Here is a 17,302-nt window from a genome sequence, read left to right on the forward strand (position 1 = left end):
TCTCTGTGTATTCTGTTTTTTCTGTGGTCCAGTTGGGAGATTTAAAGAACTACCTTCTTCATTTCTGAGTGTTCTGGTTATAAGATTTTATTCCATGTACAGTTCATTCAGAAAGTATTCAGACCCTTTGACTTTTCCCCCCAAAAACGTACGTTACAGCCTTATTCTAAAATGGATTAAATACAAACAAATCCTCAGCAATCTACACACAATACCCCATAATGACAACACGAAAACAGGTTTTTAGAAATGTTTGCTAATTTATAAAAAAAAAAAAACTGAAATACCTTATTTACATAAAAATTCAGACCTTTTGCTATGAGACTCGAAATTGAGCTCAGGTGCATCCTGTTTCCATTGATCATCCTTGAAATGTTTCTACAACTTGGTTGGAGTCCACCTGTGGTAAATTCAATTGATTGGACATGATTTTGAAAAGCACCCACCTGTCTATATAAGGTCTCACAGTTGACATTCCATGTCAGAGCAAAAACCAAGCCATGAGGTCGAAGGAATTGTCCGTAGAGCTCAGAGACAGGATTGTGTCGAGGCACAGATCTGGGGAAGAGTACCAAAACATTTCTGTAGCATTGAAGGTCTACAAGAACACAATGGCCTCCATCATTCTTAAACGGAAGAATTTTGGAACCACCAAGACTCTTCCTAGAGCTGGTCGCCTGGTCAAACTGAGCAATCGTGGGAGAAGGGCCTTGGTCAGGGAGGTGACCAAGAACCCGATGGTCACTCTGACAGAGCTCCAGAGTTCCTCTGGGGAGATGGGAGAACCTTCCAGAAGGACAACTATCTCTGCAGCACTCCACCAATAAGGCCTTGATGGTAGAGTGGCCAGACAGAAGCCACTCCTCAGTAAAAGGCACATGACAGCCCGCTTGGAGTTTGCCAAAAGGCACCTAAAGACTCTCAGACCATGAGGAACAAGATTCTCTGGTCTGATGAAACCAAGATTGAACTCTTTGGCCTGAATGCCAAACGTCACGTCTGGAGGAAACCTGGCACCATCCCTACGGTGAAGCATGATGGTGGCAGCATCATGCTTGGGGATGTTTTTCAACAGTAGGGACTGGGAGACTAGTCAGGATCGAGGGGAAGATGAACGGAGCAAAGTACAGAGATTTCCTTGACGAAAACCTGCTCCAGAGAGCTCAGGACCTCAGACTGGGGTGAAGGTTCACCTTCCAACAGGACAACGACCCTAAGCCCTTAGCCAAGACAACGCAGGAGTGGCTTCTGGACAATTTCTAAAAACCTGTTTTTGCTTTGTCATTATGGGGTATTGTGTGCAGATTGATGAGGGGGGGAAAAACTATTTAATCAATTTTAGAATAAGACTGTAACGTAACAAAATATATAAAAAGTCAAGGGGTCTGAATACTTTCCGAATGGACTGTTTCTATACATCTATATGCATCTATATATTTATGTATTAATGTACACTGAGTGTACAAAACATTAAGAACAGTGGTCTTTCCATGACATAGACTGACCAGGTGATTCTAGGTGAAAGCTATGATCCCTTATTGATGTAAACTGTTAAATCCACTTCAATCAGTGTAGATGAAGGGGAGGAATCAGGTTAATGAAGGATTTATAAGCCTTCAGACAATTGAGACTTGGATTGTGTATGTGTGCCATTCAGAGGGTGAATGGGCAAGACAAAATATTTAAGGGTCTTTGAATGAGGTATGGTAGTAGGTGCCAGGCGCACTTGTTTGAGTGTGTCAGGAACTGCAATGCTGCTGGGTTTTTCATGCTCAACAGTTTCCCGTGTATCAGGAATGGTCCACCACCCAAAGAACATACCGCCAACTTGACACAACTGTGGGAAGCATTAGAGTCAACATGGGCCAGCATCCCTGTGGAACGATTTTGATACCTTGTAGAGTCCGGCGCAACTAAATATTAGGAAGGGGTTCTTAATGTTTGGTCAACTCAGTGTATATATCTGTTTTGTTGTCATTGTCTCTATAATCCAGCTGGACAGGTTCAAGGAGCCTCCAGCGTTCGGACCCATGTGTGACCTGCTGTGGGCCGACCCACTGGAGGACTTTGGCAACGAGAAAACACAAGAATACTTCGGCCACAACACAGTCAGGGGCTGCTCCTACTTCTACAGGTAAACACAGAGACACTAACACGGCAACGCACATACGCAGGCATAAACACACACACACTTCTAACGCAGGTGAGATCCAGTGTGATCTGTTGGTGTGATGTACAGGAGAAAGGTACTGGAGGTGAGATGGAGGAGATGAAACATGTTGTACTCGTAGCTACAAGCTGATTCAGAGAGCCAACAACCAAAGAAACATTGGGAATTGTGGAACAGCTGTAACACTGGCCAGTTATCTCACAGATCCACACACACAGTTTCAGCGCTAAGCCATATCCCACAATCCCTAGGGAGACTGCACCGTTCTGTTTCCATGACGACTGGCTACTACTGCCAGATTGGGGAGTGATATTAAGATACAGTGAGGGAAAGAGAGCAAGAGGGAGGGGGAGTGAGGGAGGAAAAAGAGAGGAATAAAATGAGAGAATGTAGGATTGACATGATGGATAGTTGAGACTGTTATAATATGGTGCTAAACAATATGGAGCCTACACCAGTCTCCTGAGAGAAACATACACTACCCTCCTACTAGATCTGGTTCTGCTGTTTTTATTAGGGGCTCAATAAGGACCCCTGGTGGTCATTCAATGTAAACAGTTTCAGACTATCCTTGTCTGATATAGTGCAGGGGTGTTCAGAATCAAATCTCTCTTGCTCTCATGTACACACACATTGATTCATACACAGCATAGTTTGGCTACTGTCCTATAGTGCTTGGCTACTTCACTATGATGTTTTGATTTACACAGAGAGACACTAACACTCTCTCTCTCTCGCTCTCTCTCCAGTTACCCTGCGGTGTGTGAGTTTCTACAGACCAACAACTTATTGTCTGTCATCAGAGCACATGAAGCGCAGGATTCTGGGTAAGAGAAGCCCTACTTTTTCTTGGGTCATTGACAAACTGTCATTCTTCACATGGTGAGTGACAGAGTGACATTAAAGGGCTCTAACTTAATGTATTATCTTTAAAAACATTCACCTGTCCACCCCAGTGTGTGTTGATTGATCCAGGGGTTGTTATGTCAACACAAACGATTCAGTCAACCAATACAGCAGCGCAAGGTTTCATAATCAAATCAGTCAATTTATAAACAGTTATCCATCGTCAAGGCTAATTTAACCACACAACAACCATATATTTAACCCTACACCCCTCACAGTTGAACCCCAATCTATGTAATCCTAACTCTAATCCGTATCCCAATCCCTTGACCGTTCCCTGTTCAGGTACCGGATGTACAGAAAGAGTCAGACTACAGGCTTCCCCTCCCTCATCACCATCTTCTCAGCACCTAACTACCTGGACGTCTACAACAACAAAGGTCAGGCACGCAGGCACAGACAGACAGACAGACAGACAGACAGACAGACAGACAGACAGACAGACAGACAGACAGACAGACAGACAGACAGACAGACAGACAGACAGACAGACAGACAGACAGACAGACAGACAGACAGACAGACAGACAGACAGACAGACAGACAGACAGACAGACAGACAGACAGACAGACAGACAGACAGACAGACAGACAGACAGACAGACAGACAGACAGACAGACAGACAGACAGACAGACAGACAGACAGACAGACAGACAGACAGACAGACAGACAGACAGACAGACAGACAGACAGACAGACAGACAGACAGACAGACAGACAGACAGACAGACAGACAGACAGACAGACAGACAGACAGACAGACAGACAGACAGACAGACAGACAGACAGACAGACAGACAGACAGACAGACAGACAGACAGACAGACAGACAGACAGACAGACCAGTAGACTATCAGTGTGTAACAGGTCTGCCCTCTCGTTCTCTCACAGCGGCGGTTCTGAAGTATGAGAACAACGTGATGAACATCCGCCAGTTCAACTGTTCCCCTCATCCCTACTGGCTGCCCAACTTCATGGATGTGTTCACCTGGTCCCTGCCCTTCGTTGGAGAGAAAGGTGGGAAAAAACGACTACACGACTACACATATTACAAACTCCAAAAGAAACGGATTGTCTCCCACTCTGAATATGTTCTCTCTCTTATTCTCTCTCTAACTCTCTCTCTTATTCTCTCTCTAACTCTCTCTCTTATTCTCTCTCTAACTCTCTCTCTTATTCTCTCTCTAACTCTCTCTCTTATTCTCTCTCTAACTCTCTCTCTAACTCTCTCTCTAACTCTCTCTCTTATTCTCTCTCTAACTCTCTCTCGTATTCTCTCTCTCTAACTCTCTCTCTAACTCTCTCTCTAACTCTCTCTCTTATTCTCTCTCTAACTCTCTCTCTTATTCTCTCTCTCTAACTCTCTCTCTTATTCTCTCTCTAACTCTCTCTCTTATTCTCTCTCTAACTCTCTCTCGTATTCTCTCTCTCTAACTCTCTCTCTTATTCTCTCTCTAACTCTCTCTCTTATTCTCTCTCTCTAACTCTCTCTCTAACTCTCTCTCTTATTCTCTCTCTCTTATTCTCTCTCTAACTCTCTCTCTTATTCTCTCTCTCTCTCTAACTCTCTCTCTTATTCTCTCTCTAACTCTCTCTCTTATTCTCTCTCTAACTCTCTCTCTTATTCTCTCTCTCTGACCCTCTCTCTTATTCTCTCTCTCTAACTCTCTCTCTTATTCTCTCTCTAACTCTCTCTCTTATTCTCTCTCTAACTCTCTCTCTTATTCTCTCTCTAACTCTCTCTCTTATTCTCTCTCTAACTCTCTCTCTTATTCTCTCTCTAACTCTCTCTCTTATTCTCTCTCTAACTCTCTCTCTTATTCTCTCTCTAACTCTCTCTCTTATTCTCTCTCTCTAACTCTCTCTCTAACTCTCTCTCTTATTCTCTCTCTAACTCTCTCTCTTATTCTCTCTCTAACTCTCTCTCTTATTCTCTCTCTCTGACCCTCTCTCTTATTCTCTCTCTCTAACTCTCTCTCTTATTCTCTCTCTAACTCTCTCTCTTATTCTCTCTCTAACTCTCTCTCTTATTCTCTCTCTAACTCTCTCTCTTATTCTCTCTCTAACTCTCTCTCTTATTCTCTCTCTAACTCTCTCTCTTATTCTCTCTCTGACCCTCTCTCTTATTCTCTCTCTCTGACCCTCTCTCTTATTCTCTCTCTCTGACCCTCTCTCTTATTCTCTCTCTCTCTGACCCTCTCTCTTATTCTCTCTCTCTGACCCTCTCTCTTATTCTCTCTCTCTCTGACACACTCTCTTATTCTCTTATTCTCTCTCTCTGACCCTCTCTCTTATTCTCTCTCTCTAACTCTCTCTCTTATTCTCTCTCTAACTCTCTCTCTTATTCCCTCTCTCTAACTCTCTCTCTTATTCTCTCTCTCTGACTCTCTCTCTTATTCTCTTATTCTCTCTCTAACTCTCTCTCTTATTCTCTCTCTCTAACTCTCTCTCTTATTCTCTCTCTAACTCTCTCTCTTATTCTCTCTCTCTAACTCTCTCTCTTATTCTCTCTCTCTGACCCTCTCTCTTATTCTCTTATTCTCTCTCTAACTCTCTCTCTTATTCTCTCTGACCCTCTCTCTTATTCTCTCTCTCTGACCAACCCTCTCTCTTATTCTCTCTCTCTGACCAACCCTCTCTCTTATTCTCTCTCTCTGACCAACCCTCTCTCTTATTCTCTCTCTCTGACCAACCCTCTCTCTTATTCTCTCTCTCTGACCAACCCTCTCTCTTATTCTCTCTCTCTGACCAACCCTCTCTCTTATTCTCTATCTCTGAATCTCTCTCGCTCTTATTCTCTATCTCTGAGTCTCTCTCTGTGACTAACTCTCTCTCTCCGGACCTTTTTTGGAACACCATTGTTTTTGTCTTACTGAGATTCAATGTCAAGGCCCAGGTCTGAAGTAATCTGTGCAGAAGATCTAGGTGCTGCTGTAGGCCCTCCTTGGCTGGGGACAGAAGCACCAGATCATCTGCAAACAATATACATTTTTCTTCAGAGTCTCTCATATTGACTGTGCCCTCTCTCTCGCTCCACAGTGACAGAGATGCTGGTGAATGTTCTCAGTATCTGTTCAGATGATGAGCTCATGGAGAATGATGGAGAGGAAGAGGTCTATGATGGTAATCATATCTTTATAAATAGATATAGATAATAGAAAAAGACCTGTTACATCCCAAATGGGACACAGACACTTTGATTGGTTCCATTTTTATGTCTATTCAACCTTCCTTTTCACTTCCTTGTTATTGGTGTCCCGTGTTTTACTCCTCTGTGATTGGTTCCCTCCAGCCAATGCAGCGGCAGCTAGGAAAGAGGTGATCAGGAACAAGATCCGTGCCATAGGGAAGATGGCCAAAATGTTCCAAGTGTTACGGTGAGTGAGTTTGTGTGTGTATACTTCTGTGTGTGTGTGTGTGTGTGTGTGTGTGTGTGTGTATACTTTTGTGTGTACCGTGGCTTGCGAAAGTATTCACCCCCCTGGGTATTTTTCCTATTTTGTTGCCTTACAACCTGGAATTAAAATTGATTTTTGGGGGGTTTGTATCATTTGATTTACACACCATGCCTACCACTTTGAAGATGCAAAATATTTGTTATTATGAAACAAACAAGAAATAAGACCAAAAAACTGAAAACTTGAGTGTGCATAACTATTCACCCCCAAAGTCAATACTTTGTAGAGGCACCTTTTGCAGCAATTACAGCTGCAAGTCTCTTGGGGTATGTCTCTATAAACTTGCCACATCTAGCCACTGGGTTTTTGCCTATTCTTCAAGGCAAAACTGCTCCAGCTCCTTCAAGTTGGATGGGTTCCGCTGGTGTACAACAATCTTTAAGTCATACCACAGATTCTCAATTGGATTGAGGTCTGGGCTTTGACTAGGCCATTCCAAGACATTTAAATGTTCAAATCAAATCAAATGTTATTTGTCACATACACATGGTTAGCAGATGTTAACTACTACCTTATACACACAAGTGTAAAGGGATAAAGAATATGTACATAAAGATATATGAATGAGTGATGGTACAGAACGGCATAGGCAAGATGCAGTAGATGGTATAGAGTACAGTATATACATATGAGATGAGTAATGTAGGGTATATAAACATAAAGTGGCATAGTTTAAAGTGGCTAGTGATACATGTATTACATAAAGATGGCAAGATGCAGTAGATGATATAGAGTACAGTATATACATATACATATGAGATGAGTAATGTAGGGTATGTAAGCATTATATTAAGTGGCATTGTTTAAAGTGGCTAGTGATACATTTTTACATAATTTCCATCAATTCCCATTATTAAAGTGGCTGGAGTTGAGTCAGTATGTTGGCAGCGGCCACTAAATGTTAGTGGTGGCTGTTTAACAGTCTGATGGCCTTGAGATAGAAGCTGTTTTTCAGTCTCTCTGTCCCTGCTTTGATGCACCTGTACTGACCTCGCCTTCTGGATGATAGCGGGGTGAACAGGCAGTGGCTCGGGTGGTTGTTGTCCTTGATGATCTTTATGGCCTTCCTGTGACATCGGGTGGTGTAGGTGTCCTGGAGGGCAGGTAGTTTGTCTCCTTAAACCAGCCAAGTGTTGCTTTAGCAGTATGCTTAGGGTCATTGTCCTGCTGGAAGGTGAACATCCATCCCAGTCTCAAATCTCTGGAAGACTGAAACAGATTTCCCTCAAGAATTTCCCTGTATTTAGTGCCATCCATCATTCCTTCAATTCTGACCAGTTTCCCAGTCCCTGCCGATGAAAAACATCCCCACAGCATGATGCTGCCACCACCATGCTTCACTGTGGGGGATGGTGTTCTTGGGGTGATGAGAGGTGTTGGGTTTGCGCCAGACATAGCGTTTTCCTTGATGTCCAAAAAGGTCAATTTTAGTCTCATCTGACCAGAGTACCTTCTTCCATATGTTTGGGGAGTCTCCCACATGCCTTTTGGCGAACACCAAACGTGTTTGCTTATTTTTTTCTTTAAGCATTGGCTTTTTTCTGGCTACTCTTCTATAAAGCCCAGCTCTGTGGAGTGTACGGCTTAAAGTGGTCCTATGGACAAATACTCCAATCTCCGCTGTGGAGCTTTGCAGCTCCTTAAGGTTATCTTTGGTCTTTTTGTTGCCTCTCTGATTAATGCCCTCCTTGCCTGGTTTGTGAGTTTTGGTGGGCGGCCCTCTCTTGGCAGGTTTGTTGTGGTGCCCTATTCTTTCCTTTTTCAAATAATCCTCTGTGGGATGTTCAAAGTTTCTGATATTTTTTTCATAACCCAAACCTGATCTGTATTTCTCCACAACTTTGTCCCTGACCTGTTTGGAGAGCTCCTTGGTCTTCATGGTGCCGCTTGCTTTAAAAAAATAAATGTTATTGAATTAGGCAAGTCAGTTAAGAACAAATTCTTATTTACAATGACAGCCTAGGAACAGTGGGTTTACTGCCTTGTTCAGGAGCAGTATGACACATTTTTACCTTGTCAGTTCAGGGATTCTATCTAGCAACCTTTCGGTTACTGGCCCAACGCTCTTACCACTAGGCTACCTGCCACCTCTGCTTAGTGGTGTTGCAGACCCCGGAGCCTTTCAGAGCAGGTGTGTATATATACTGAGATCATGTGACAGATCAGGTGACACTTAGATTGCACATATGTGGACTTTATATACTTTACTGTATCTAGACTTTTCTATTGTGTTATTGACTGTACATTTATTTATTCCATGTGTAACTCTGTGTTGTTGTTTGTGTCACACTGCTTTGCTTGATCTTGGCCAGGTCGCAGTTGTAAATGAGAACTTGTTCTCAACTGGCTTACCTGGTTAAATAAAGGTGAAATAAAAAATAATAAAATGTAACTAATAATGTGACTTCTTAAGGTAATTGGTTGCACCAGATCTTATTTAGGGCTTCATAGCAAAGGGCGTGAATACATATGCACGCACCACTTTTCAGGTTTTAATTTGTAATAATTTTTTTATAAAAGTTTTTTTTTTCATTTCACTTCAGCAATTTGGACTATGTGTATGTCCATTAAATGAAATCCAAATAAAAATCAATTTAAATTACAGGTTGTAATGCAACAAAATAGGAAAAATGCCAAGGGGGAGGAATACTTTTGCAAGGCACTGTAAGTGTCCGAATGTGTGCAGGAGCATGTGAGACTGTGTATGTTCGTTTCTAATCCTATGTATGTATGTGTGTGTTTTAGGGAGGAGAGTGAGAACGTACTGACCCTGAAGGGACTGACACCCACTGGCATGCTGCCCAGTGGAGTTCTGTCAGGAGGCAAGCAGACTCTGCAGAGCGGTGAGTACACAGACAGACAGACAGACAGACAGACAGACAGACAGACAGACAGACAGACAGACAGACAGACAGACATCCCTCCACACACATACACATACACACACTGGCAAACAAGCCCACACACACATACACACACTGGCAAACAAGCCCACACACACATACACACTTTCTCACACATACACATACACACATACACACTTTCTCACACATACACATACACACACTGGCAAACAAGCCCACATACACATACACACTTTCTCACACACTTTCTCTCTGTCTGCCTCTCTCTCTGTCTGCCTCTCTCTCTGTCTGCCTCTCTCTCTGCGTCTGCCTCTCTCTCTGCCTCTGCCTCTCTCTCTGCCTCTGCCTCTCTCTCTGCCTCTGCCTCTCTCTCTGCCTCTCTCTCCCTCTGTCTCTGCCTCTCTTTCCGTCTCTGTCTCTCTGCCTGACTGTCTCTGTCTCTCTCTAATTCGCTCTGCCTCTCTCTCTCTCTCTCTCTGCCTCTCTCGCTCTGCCGCTCTGCCTCTTTTGTTCTCTCGCTCTGCCTCTCGTACTCGCTCACTCTGCCTCTCTCTCGCCCGCTCTGCCTCTCTCTCGCTCTCTCGCTCTGCCTCTCTCTTGCTGCCTCTCTCTCGCTCTCTCGCTCTGCCTCTCTCTTCCTCTCTCTGCCTCTCTCTCTACCTCTATTCCATGTTCGTCCTCTGTCAATCACTCCGTCACTCCTCACCTCACTACAACTGATAGTACTAATAGCCTGGTATATGTGTGTGAGCTAACGCTAGCTAATGAACGTGCTAACACCAGACACCCTCAGCACTGAAGGCTGCAATGCTGCTGTGAGGGTTTTGCATGAATAACTCTCTCTCTCTCTCTCTCTCTCTCTCTCTCTCTCTCTCTCTCTCTCTCTCTCTCTCTCTCTCTCTCTCTCTCTCTCTCTCTCTCTCTCTCTCTCTCTCTCTCTCTCTCTCTCTCTCTCTCTCTCTCTCTCTCTCTCTCTCTCTCTCTCTCTCTCTCTCTCTCTCTCTCTCTCTCTCTCTCTCTCTCTCTCTCTCTCTCTCTCTCTCTCTCTCTCTCTCTCTCTCTCTCTCTCTCTCTCTCTCTCTCTCTCAGCTACCATTGAGGCCATTGAAGCCATCGATCCTGTTGAGGACTCAGAAGGTAAATTCCCCTCATTCATCGACAATTAGAGTGAGTGTGTGTGAGAGAATGAAAGAGGGGGTTGAGGCATGGTGACCCATCTACGCCATACACTTACCCACAATGCATTGAGCTCTTCTAACAGCACTGCTCATGGTGAAGCATGACTCTTATTCTTTCTCTGCCTCACACACACACACACTTCCCCCAGACACACACACACAAATTGCCTCACACACACTTCCCCCAGACACACACACACACACACACACACACACTGCCTCACACAGACTTCCCCCAGACACACTCCACACAGGCACACACACTCCACACACACCACCCACCACAGTACGACAAAGTGACTAATCATGAGTGTGTGTCGGCTGGGGGAGGAATCTGACCCTACGATAACTCTAATATCGTCCCTACACAAATACATCGTCCCTACACAAATACATCATCCCTACACAAATACATCGTCCCTACACAAATACACCGTCCCTACACAAATACACCGTCCCTACACAAATATATCATACCTACACAAATACATCGTCCCTACACAAATACATCGTCCCTACACAAATACACCGTCCCTACACAAATACATCGTCCCTACACAAATACACCGTCCCTACACAAATACATCGTCCCTACACAAATACATCGTCCCTACACAAATACACCGTCCCTACACAAATACACCGTCCCTACACAAATACCTCGTCCCTACACAAATACCTCGTCCCTACACAAATACCTCGTCCCTACACAAATACCTCGTCCCTACACAAATACATCATCCCTACACAAATACATCATCCCTACACAAATACATCATCCCTACACAAATACATCATCCCTACACAAATACATCATCCCTACACAAATACATCATACCTACACAAATACATCATCCCTACACAAATACATCATACCTACACAAATACATCATCCCTACACAAATACACCGTCCCTACACAAATACCTCGTCCCTACACAAATACCTCGTCCCTACACAAATACATCATACCTACACAACCTCTGCTATTTGGTTTTGGCACAACATGTGCTGTGTGGAGCCTGTGGAGTTTTGCATTGGAAATGTGATGTTCCAAAAAAACACAAGACCACTACAGTCTTTATGTCGACTGTCAGTCGGCAGTAGGCTACTGTTGATGGAATGGAATTTCAGTGTACCTCCTGAATTGACTGGAATTGAAATGGAATTCACCTCAACCCTGGTAGCAAGTGCACCGTAACTACATTGTGTGTGTATTACACGAGCGTGAGTATATGTGTGTGTGTGTGTATTAGATGAGTCTGTAACTGAGTTGTGGTCTGCCTCCCCAGCGATCCGAGGCTTCTCTCCTCAACATAAGATCAATAGCTTTGCGGAGGCCAAGGGTCTGGACCGGATCAACGAGCGCATGCCCCCTCGGCGTGACGCCGTCAACAGTGTGGGTGTCTCCATGGGCCGCATGAACATGGGGGAGCCCAACGGCACCGACAACAACAGCAATATACAGTGATGCACACACACACATTTATACATAAACACTAATACACACACTTAGATATAAAGTACATACCCACACATACACACATTTGACTTACACACTTAAAGTAAAACACACTTACGGTAAACACATACTTAGACATACACTTAAACAGGGATCATACAGAACACACAGTAAACATATAGATCTACCCGTATACACTAATGGTACACACACCATCCTCCTCCCCCTACCCTGGCCTGTTGCTCCCCAGCCCTTCTCTCTACCCGTGTGACAAGACTGTGCCATGGATGGATCAGACCTCCTATTGGACAAACTGTACTGCAGGTTCCATCACTCCCTGACCTGGTCACACACTACTACAGACCCCTGACCACCTGACCACACTACACTACGGAACACTCTACTGGACGTTCTGGAACACTCCAATGCAAAACAAAGAGCTACTGTTCTGTTCTAATTGTGTAGTGGGGCTGACTGGGTGACAGATGTTACCTTTCTGTTGTGTTGGGGGCAGAGGGAGGGTGGGGCTGACTGGGTGACAGATGTTACCTTTCTGTTGTGTTGGGGGCAGAGGGAGGGTGGGGCTGACTGGGTGACAGATGTTACCTTTCTGTTGTGTTGGGACAGGGGAAGGGTGGGGATTGGGGAGTGAAGGCATGTAGGTGAGAGGTCGACGGGAGCTGAGGTGGCATGCGGGGGAGGTACTACCTGTCCGTGATTTACAGTTTCCTCTTCTCATTTTAAAACAGGAAGTTGTGTCAGCCCTGTCGGTGGTTTACTTCATTCATTTTATTTTATAAGATATCTAGATAGGGTGATGGATAGTTGTCATGGCGTCGGTGAGTTTATTTGTGTATGCGTTTGCATCTGCGTGTGAAATTTGAATGCCATTTTCATCTGCAAACATACATGGTAGTGCTTTCGAATATGTTTTGCTACTAGTACTATATGATAATAACAGGACATTGAAATTAAACATACTATTTATTAACTTCAAGGAAAAGGTGAAGTTGTCACAAGGTTCAAAATGCAGTCTTATTACCTGAGTGTTCTCCATCTTATTAAGCCAATATGCTCCACTGGCCAGTTAGCCAGTGCTGAGGTGGCACACAGAGTTCACAGTACACTTACTACACCCCAGGTAGACACGGCCCCGTTCATCACATTTAGGGGCAATGTCTGTCTGTTCCACTCTTATGTTCTATTGCTGCCAAGTCAGATGATTTCCAAAACTGATCTTATTTCAGTTTTAAGGACACCTTTTTACCACTTTTACATATTTTACTTGCTGGGACTATCTACACTTTTATGTTCTATTGCTGCCAAGTCAATCATAGAAATAGAAAGCATAGAATGGACACCTGTATGTTTGTTGGCATGCAATCAGAATCAGCAATGAGTGAAGTCTGTTCTATGCATTCCATTTCTATGGTGCTGTCCAGTAGCCTATAACCTGTGTCGGCTGTACTGGAGTAAGTCCCTATATATGCTGTTTTGTTCTACTTTGAAAATGAAATGGTGTTTTTGGCTGAGTGTGAACAGTGACTAACAGAAGGTTATTTCTGTTATTTATTTGTAAAGCATTTATAAACGCATCAGTGCATGCAATTAAGTTATTTGATAATAATAATGTGAAATTCTATTTGTGCCGTGTTTCAGTATGGTAAGTTATTTTTATCTTCTTGCTTCAAATGAACTAAGGGATGATATTTATTTGTGAAAAAAACATTTTCCAGTTTTTATTTTATTTTGGGGATTTTGTTTTTTATTTCATTTGAGGTTTTTCATGACTGTATTATGAGTTAATGTATTATTTTATTTTGATGCTGTACAGACTAGACGTTTGTATGAGGTGCCATGCGTTGTGACTCTATCGCTCCTCTCTGATGTGCAGGAGTTATTTTGAAACCTACACTTAGAAAAAAGGGTTCCAAAACGGATCTTCGGTTGTCCCTATAGGAGAACCCTTTTCGGTTCCAGGTGGAACCGTTTTTGCTTCCAGGTAGAACTCTTTTGGGTTCCATGTAGAACCCTCTGTGGAAAGGGTTCTAAATGGAATTCAGAAGGGTTCTACCTGGAACCAAAAAGGGTTCTTCAAAGGGTTCTCCTATGGGGACAGCCAAAGAACCCTTTTAGGCACTAGATAGCACCTTTTTTTCTAAGAGTGTACAATAGTGTGAATGAATAACCGTACTATAAAAAGACACAGACTTACATTCAGGCAGCCAAAGCATGATTGCATGGTAAACTCATCTGTAAAAGCAGACACAGTTACAGAAGTTGTCTCAAACATTTTAAAGGAAAAGTGTATTCTCTAATCATAATTCTTAAATTATATTCTTGTTATTTAATATTATTATTATTATATTTATGATTAACATTATTCTTAAGCTCTCTGCTAATTGCTCTTGCGTTTTGCTGATCCTTGTTTGGTCTCATTGTGCTTTATTTTGAGAGGTGAACTTACCGGAGACCTCGTGCCATATAGTTTGTGCCATGGTTCTCTCTCGGACTCCCTTATTACACAAACTGTAAGCATGCCCCATGGGACAAACCACTTTTTTACTCTTGAATAAAATATGCATGAACCTTTGGCATACTTCTGTTTATGGCCTGTCTCACGTCAGAGTTAGACGTTCATCCATGTTTCTCACACATCAAATGTCGAAGTGGTTCCAGTTCCAAATGTCAAAGTGTTTAAGGTCAGGCATTAACTCTGAATTTGAACGGTTTCTATTGCTGGATTCGAACATGCAACCTTCTGAAACAGAGGCAGATGCTTACGCATCCCCATGCACAACGCCCTACCGAAACCTCCTTGAAGGTAACAGTGTTCACTGTTGCCCCTAGTGGCCGGTTTCCACGTCATCTCCCGACCTCCTCAGACATGGATGGATGTCGAATACTGACTTTTATCACGGCTGATCTGGCTGGTTCATTAACTCCTTCATACACAGACAAACGCATACAGAAACGCACCCACATGCGGACACACACACACACACACACACACACACACACACACACACACACACACACACACACACACACACACACACACACACACACACACACACACACACACACACACACACACACACACACACACACACACACACACCACAGGCTCTTTCTGACATAATAGGGTCGGGTTCCAATCCATCAAGAGGATACATTTCAATTTGATTCATGAATTAGACATTTGCTTTATTTTCTCGGAAAAGAGGAAAACAAGTTCAATATACTCCAGCCATGATCACCTTGTCGCTGTAGCTTCATTCACCTCAGGCAATAGGGGATTTAACACGTCATACAAACAATTAGCCTGCTACGCACTAGCTCAGCACCGGGATTAGAACTATAGTTTAGTTTAATGTCAAGTCAAACAGCAGTTACATAGACAATACCATCTAGTACAGCTGTCTTTAGCTACCTCTGCAATGTGTTGAGAAAAAGTCCTGCCGTTTCATGCAGCTGCGTCGATGAGGCTCTCTACGGAGAGGAAGAGGCTAAATGAGAGGTTTCATTATCACCAAAATCCGACCAAAATGATCCGACCAAAATGATCCCAATGAGTTTCTATGGGGTTATTTTGGAACTAAACTTGTCGCCTGCCTTCGCACCTTTGGGAAGACTCCCGTTGTTAGGACGGAGACATACGTGTAAGCATTTCGTCATTGTATACAGATCTCTGTTCTCCACAAACCCAGCTGGTTGCCAGCCACACAAACAGCCTTCCCCTCCCGCTCCCAAGTGTCCGCATGGTATTCAAATCAGACCAGCTGACACTGATAAACTGCATTTACCTTTTAATCGGGATTGGAATGATTTTAGTTGCCTATTTTAAATTGTTTGTGTTGAGCTAGTGTATGGCCATACCCAATTGACACCCCTGCTTAATATTCATCTCATACAGAAGTCCACACCTGGATAGGTACTGTACTTGCTGTGATGTTCTGTGTAATAACACACTTATAAGGTTTGAGTAGACTGGAGAGAGGTGGGTTGACTGAAACTTGTTAAATCACTTCCCGAACAGGTTATCATAAGAACACATACTGTATGGTTAATCAGAGACGTGGCAGCTGTAGCAGTATATTTAAACAGTGATAAATCGGGTTGTAAAAACACCCATGCCTCTTCCTCCACTCCCTGTTCCACTACTGTTACCTATTACAGTACATCAACCCCTCTCTGTGGAATTTGTTTGCAGCAAGCTTTATACCTCTCTGTCTTTATCACTTTTTATCTAGCTCTATTGGTCTTTATCGCTCATTGTGTGGGATATATTGCCTCTTGTAAACTGAAACTGAAACTATTACCCAAATTTGTATAACACAAAGGGAAGCAGGGAGAGAGTGAGAAAACAAGTGGAAAATGAGAGGGAGAAGTGCTAGCTCTGATTTATAATCTCTATTCATCTGATTTCCTATCAACACACATCTATTTTAATCTCTTTCAATCTGGAATTGTCTCTGTTGTTCTGTATTCTGGAACTGGGATCATGCAAAACATAAAAAGGTAAGCCTCAACAGATAATCTACATGAAAAATATAAAATAAATCATGTTTTCTGCATTTCAACTGGACCTTCAAATGATTCAGTGTCTAGATCTGAATATAGGATAGCAATTCCCTCATTGAGATATGTATTTATTGTGTATATATGAATGAATGCTCTTTAATTACCTGTTACTTTTATTTCTTATTCTTATCCGTATGTTTTTAAACTGCATCGTTGGTTAGGGGTTCGTAAGTGAGCGTTTCACTGTGAGGTCTACACCTGTTCTATTCGGCGCATGTTACTAATACAATTTGATTTGATTTGAATCAGTGATAGTCTCCAAATGTAATATGTGGTATAAGAATGTAGTCATTGAGATTATGTATGTATTGTGGGTCGTTTTCACTACTCTGAAGTGCACAGGTAACATCAGGGACACCATTTAATAGGTCATGGGTTTTACTGGACTATAATTCTTATTTCCTTCAATCTAATTCTAATATAAAGATGGTCCTCTTCCTTCCCACTTTATACAATGCAAAGCAAAGCAGGCTGAGGGTTTCTCTTAAAGAGATACTTTGGGGTTTTGGCAATGAGGTCCTTTATCTACTTCCCCAGAGTCAGATGGACTTGTGAATTAATTGAACATTTGCTTTTTTATTTATTTTTAGCAGATTTCATATGGCAGGTATAGAGTCGAGCAAGTTAGAGGAATTTAGGTAGTTTTACAAGCCAGTGCTAACTAGCCTTAGTGCAACGA

The 17,302-nt window shown here is 42.9% G+C and overlaps 1 protein-coding gene across 3 annotated transcripts in view; it reads left to right on the forward strand.

The window, feature by feature from the left end:
* Window positions 1-14,638, forward strand: part of ppp3cb (protein phosphatase 3, catalytic subunit, beta isozyme) — a 42,587-nt gene extending 27,949 nt beyond the window's left edge. For all 3 annotated transcript variants that reach the window (XM_071399384.1, XM_071399385.1, XM_071399386.1), the window contains 9 exons: window positions 1,995-2,134; window positions 2,920-2,997; window positions 3,362-3,456; window positions 3,970-4,095; window positions 6,118-6,201; window positions 6,371-6,455; window positions 9,282-9,379; window positions 10,490-10,537; window positions 11,870-14,638. In XM_071399384.1, the coding sequence (XP_071255485.1) occupies window positions 1,995-2,134; window positions 2,920-2,997; window positions 3,362-3,456; window positions 3,970-4,095; window positions 6,118-6,201; window positions 6,371-6,455; window positions 9,282-9,379; window positions 10,490-10,537; window positions 11,870-12,048 (933 nt within the window). In that variant the 3' untranslated portion in view covers window positions 12,049-14,638. The remainder of the gene's footprint in view (window positions 1-1,994; window positions 2,135-2,919; window positions 2,998-3,361; window positions 3,457-3,969; window positions 4,096-6,117; window positions 6,202-6,370; window positions 6,456-9,281; window positions 9,380-10,489; window positions 10,538-11,869) is intronic.
* The last annotated feature ends 2,664 nt before the right edge of the window (window positions 14,639-17,302 follow it).

This window comes from Salvelinus alpinus, chromosome 4 (assembly GCF_045679555.1).
Source record: "Salvelinus alpinus chromosome 4, SLU_Salpinus.1, whole genome shotgun sequence".
In the NCBI taxonomy this organism is placed as follows: Eukaryota; Metazoa; Chordata; class Actinopteri; order Salmoniformes; family Salmonidae; genus Salvelinus; species Salvelinus alpinus.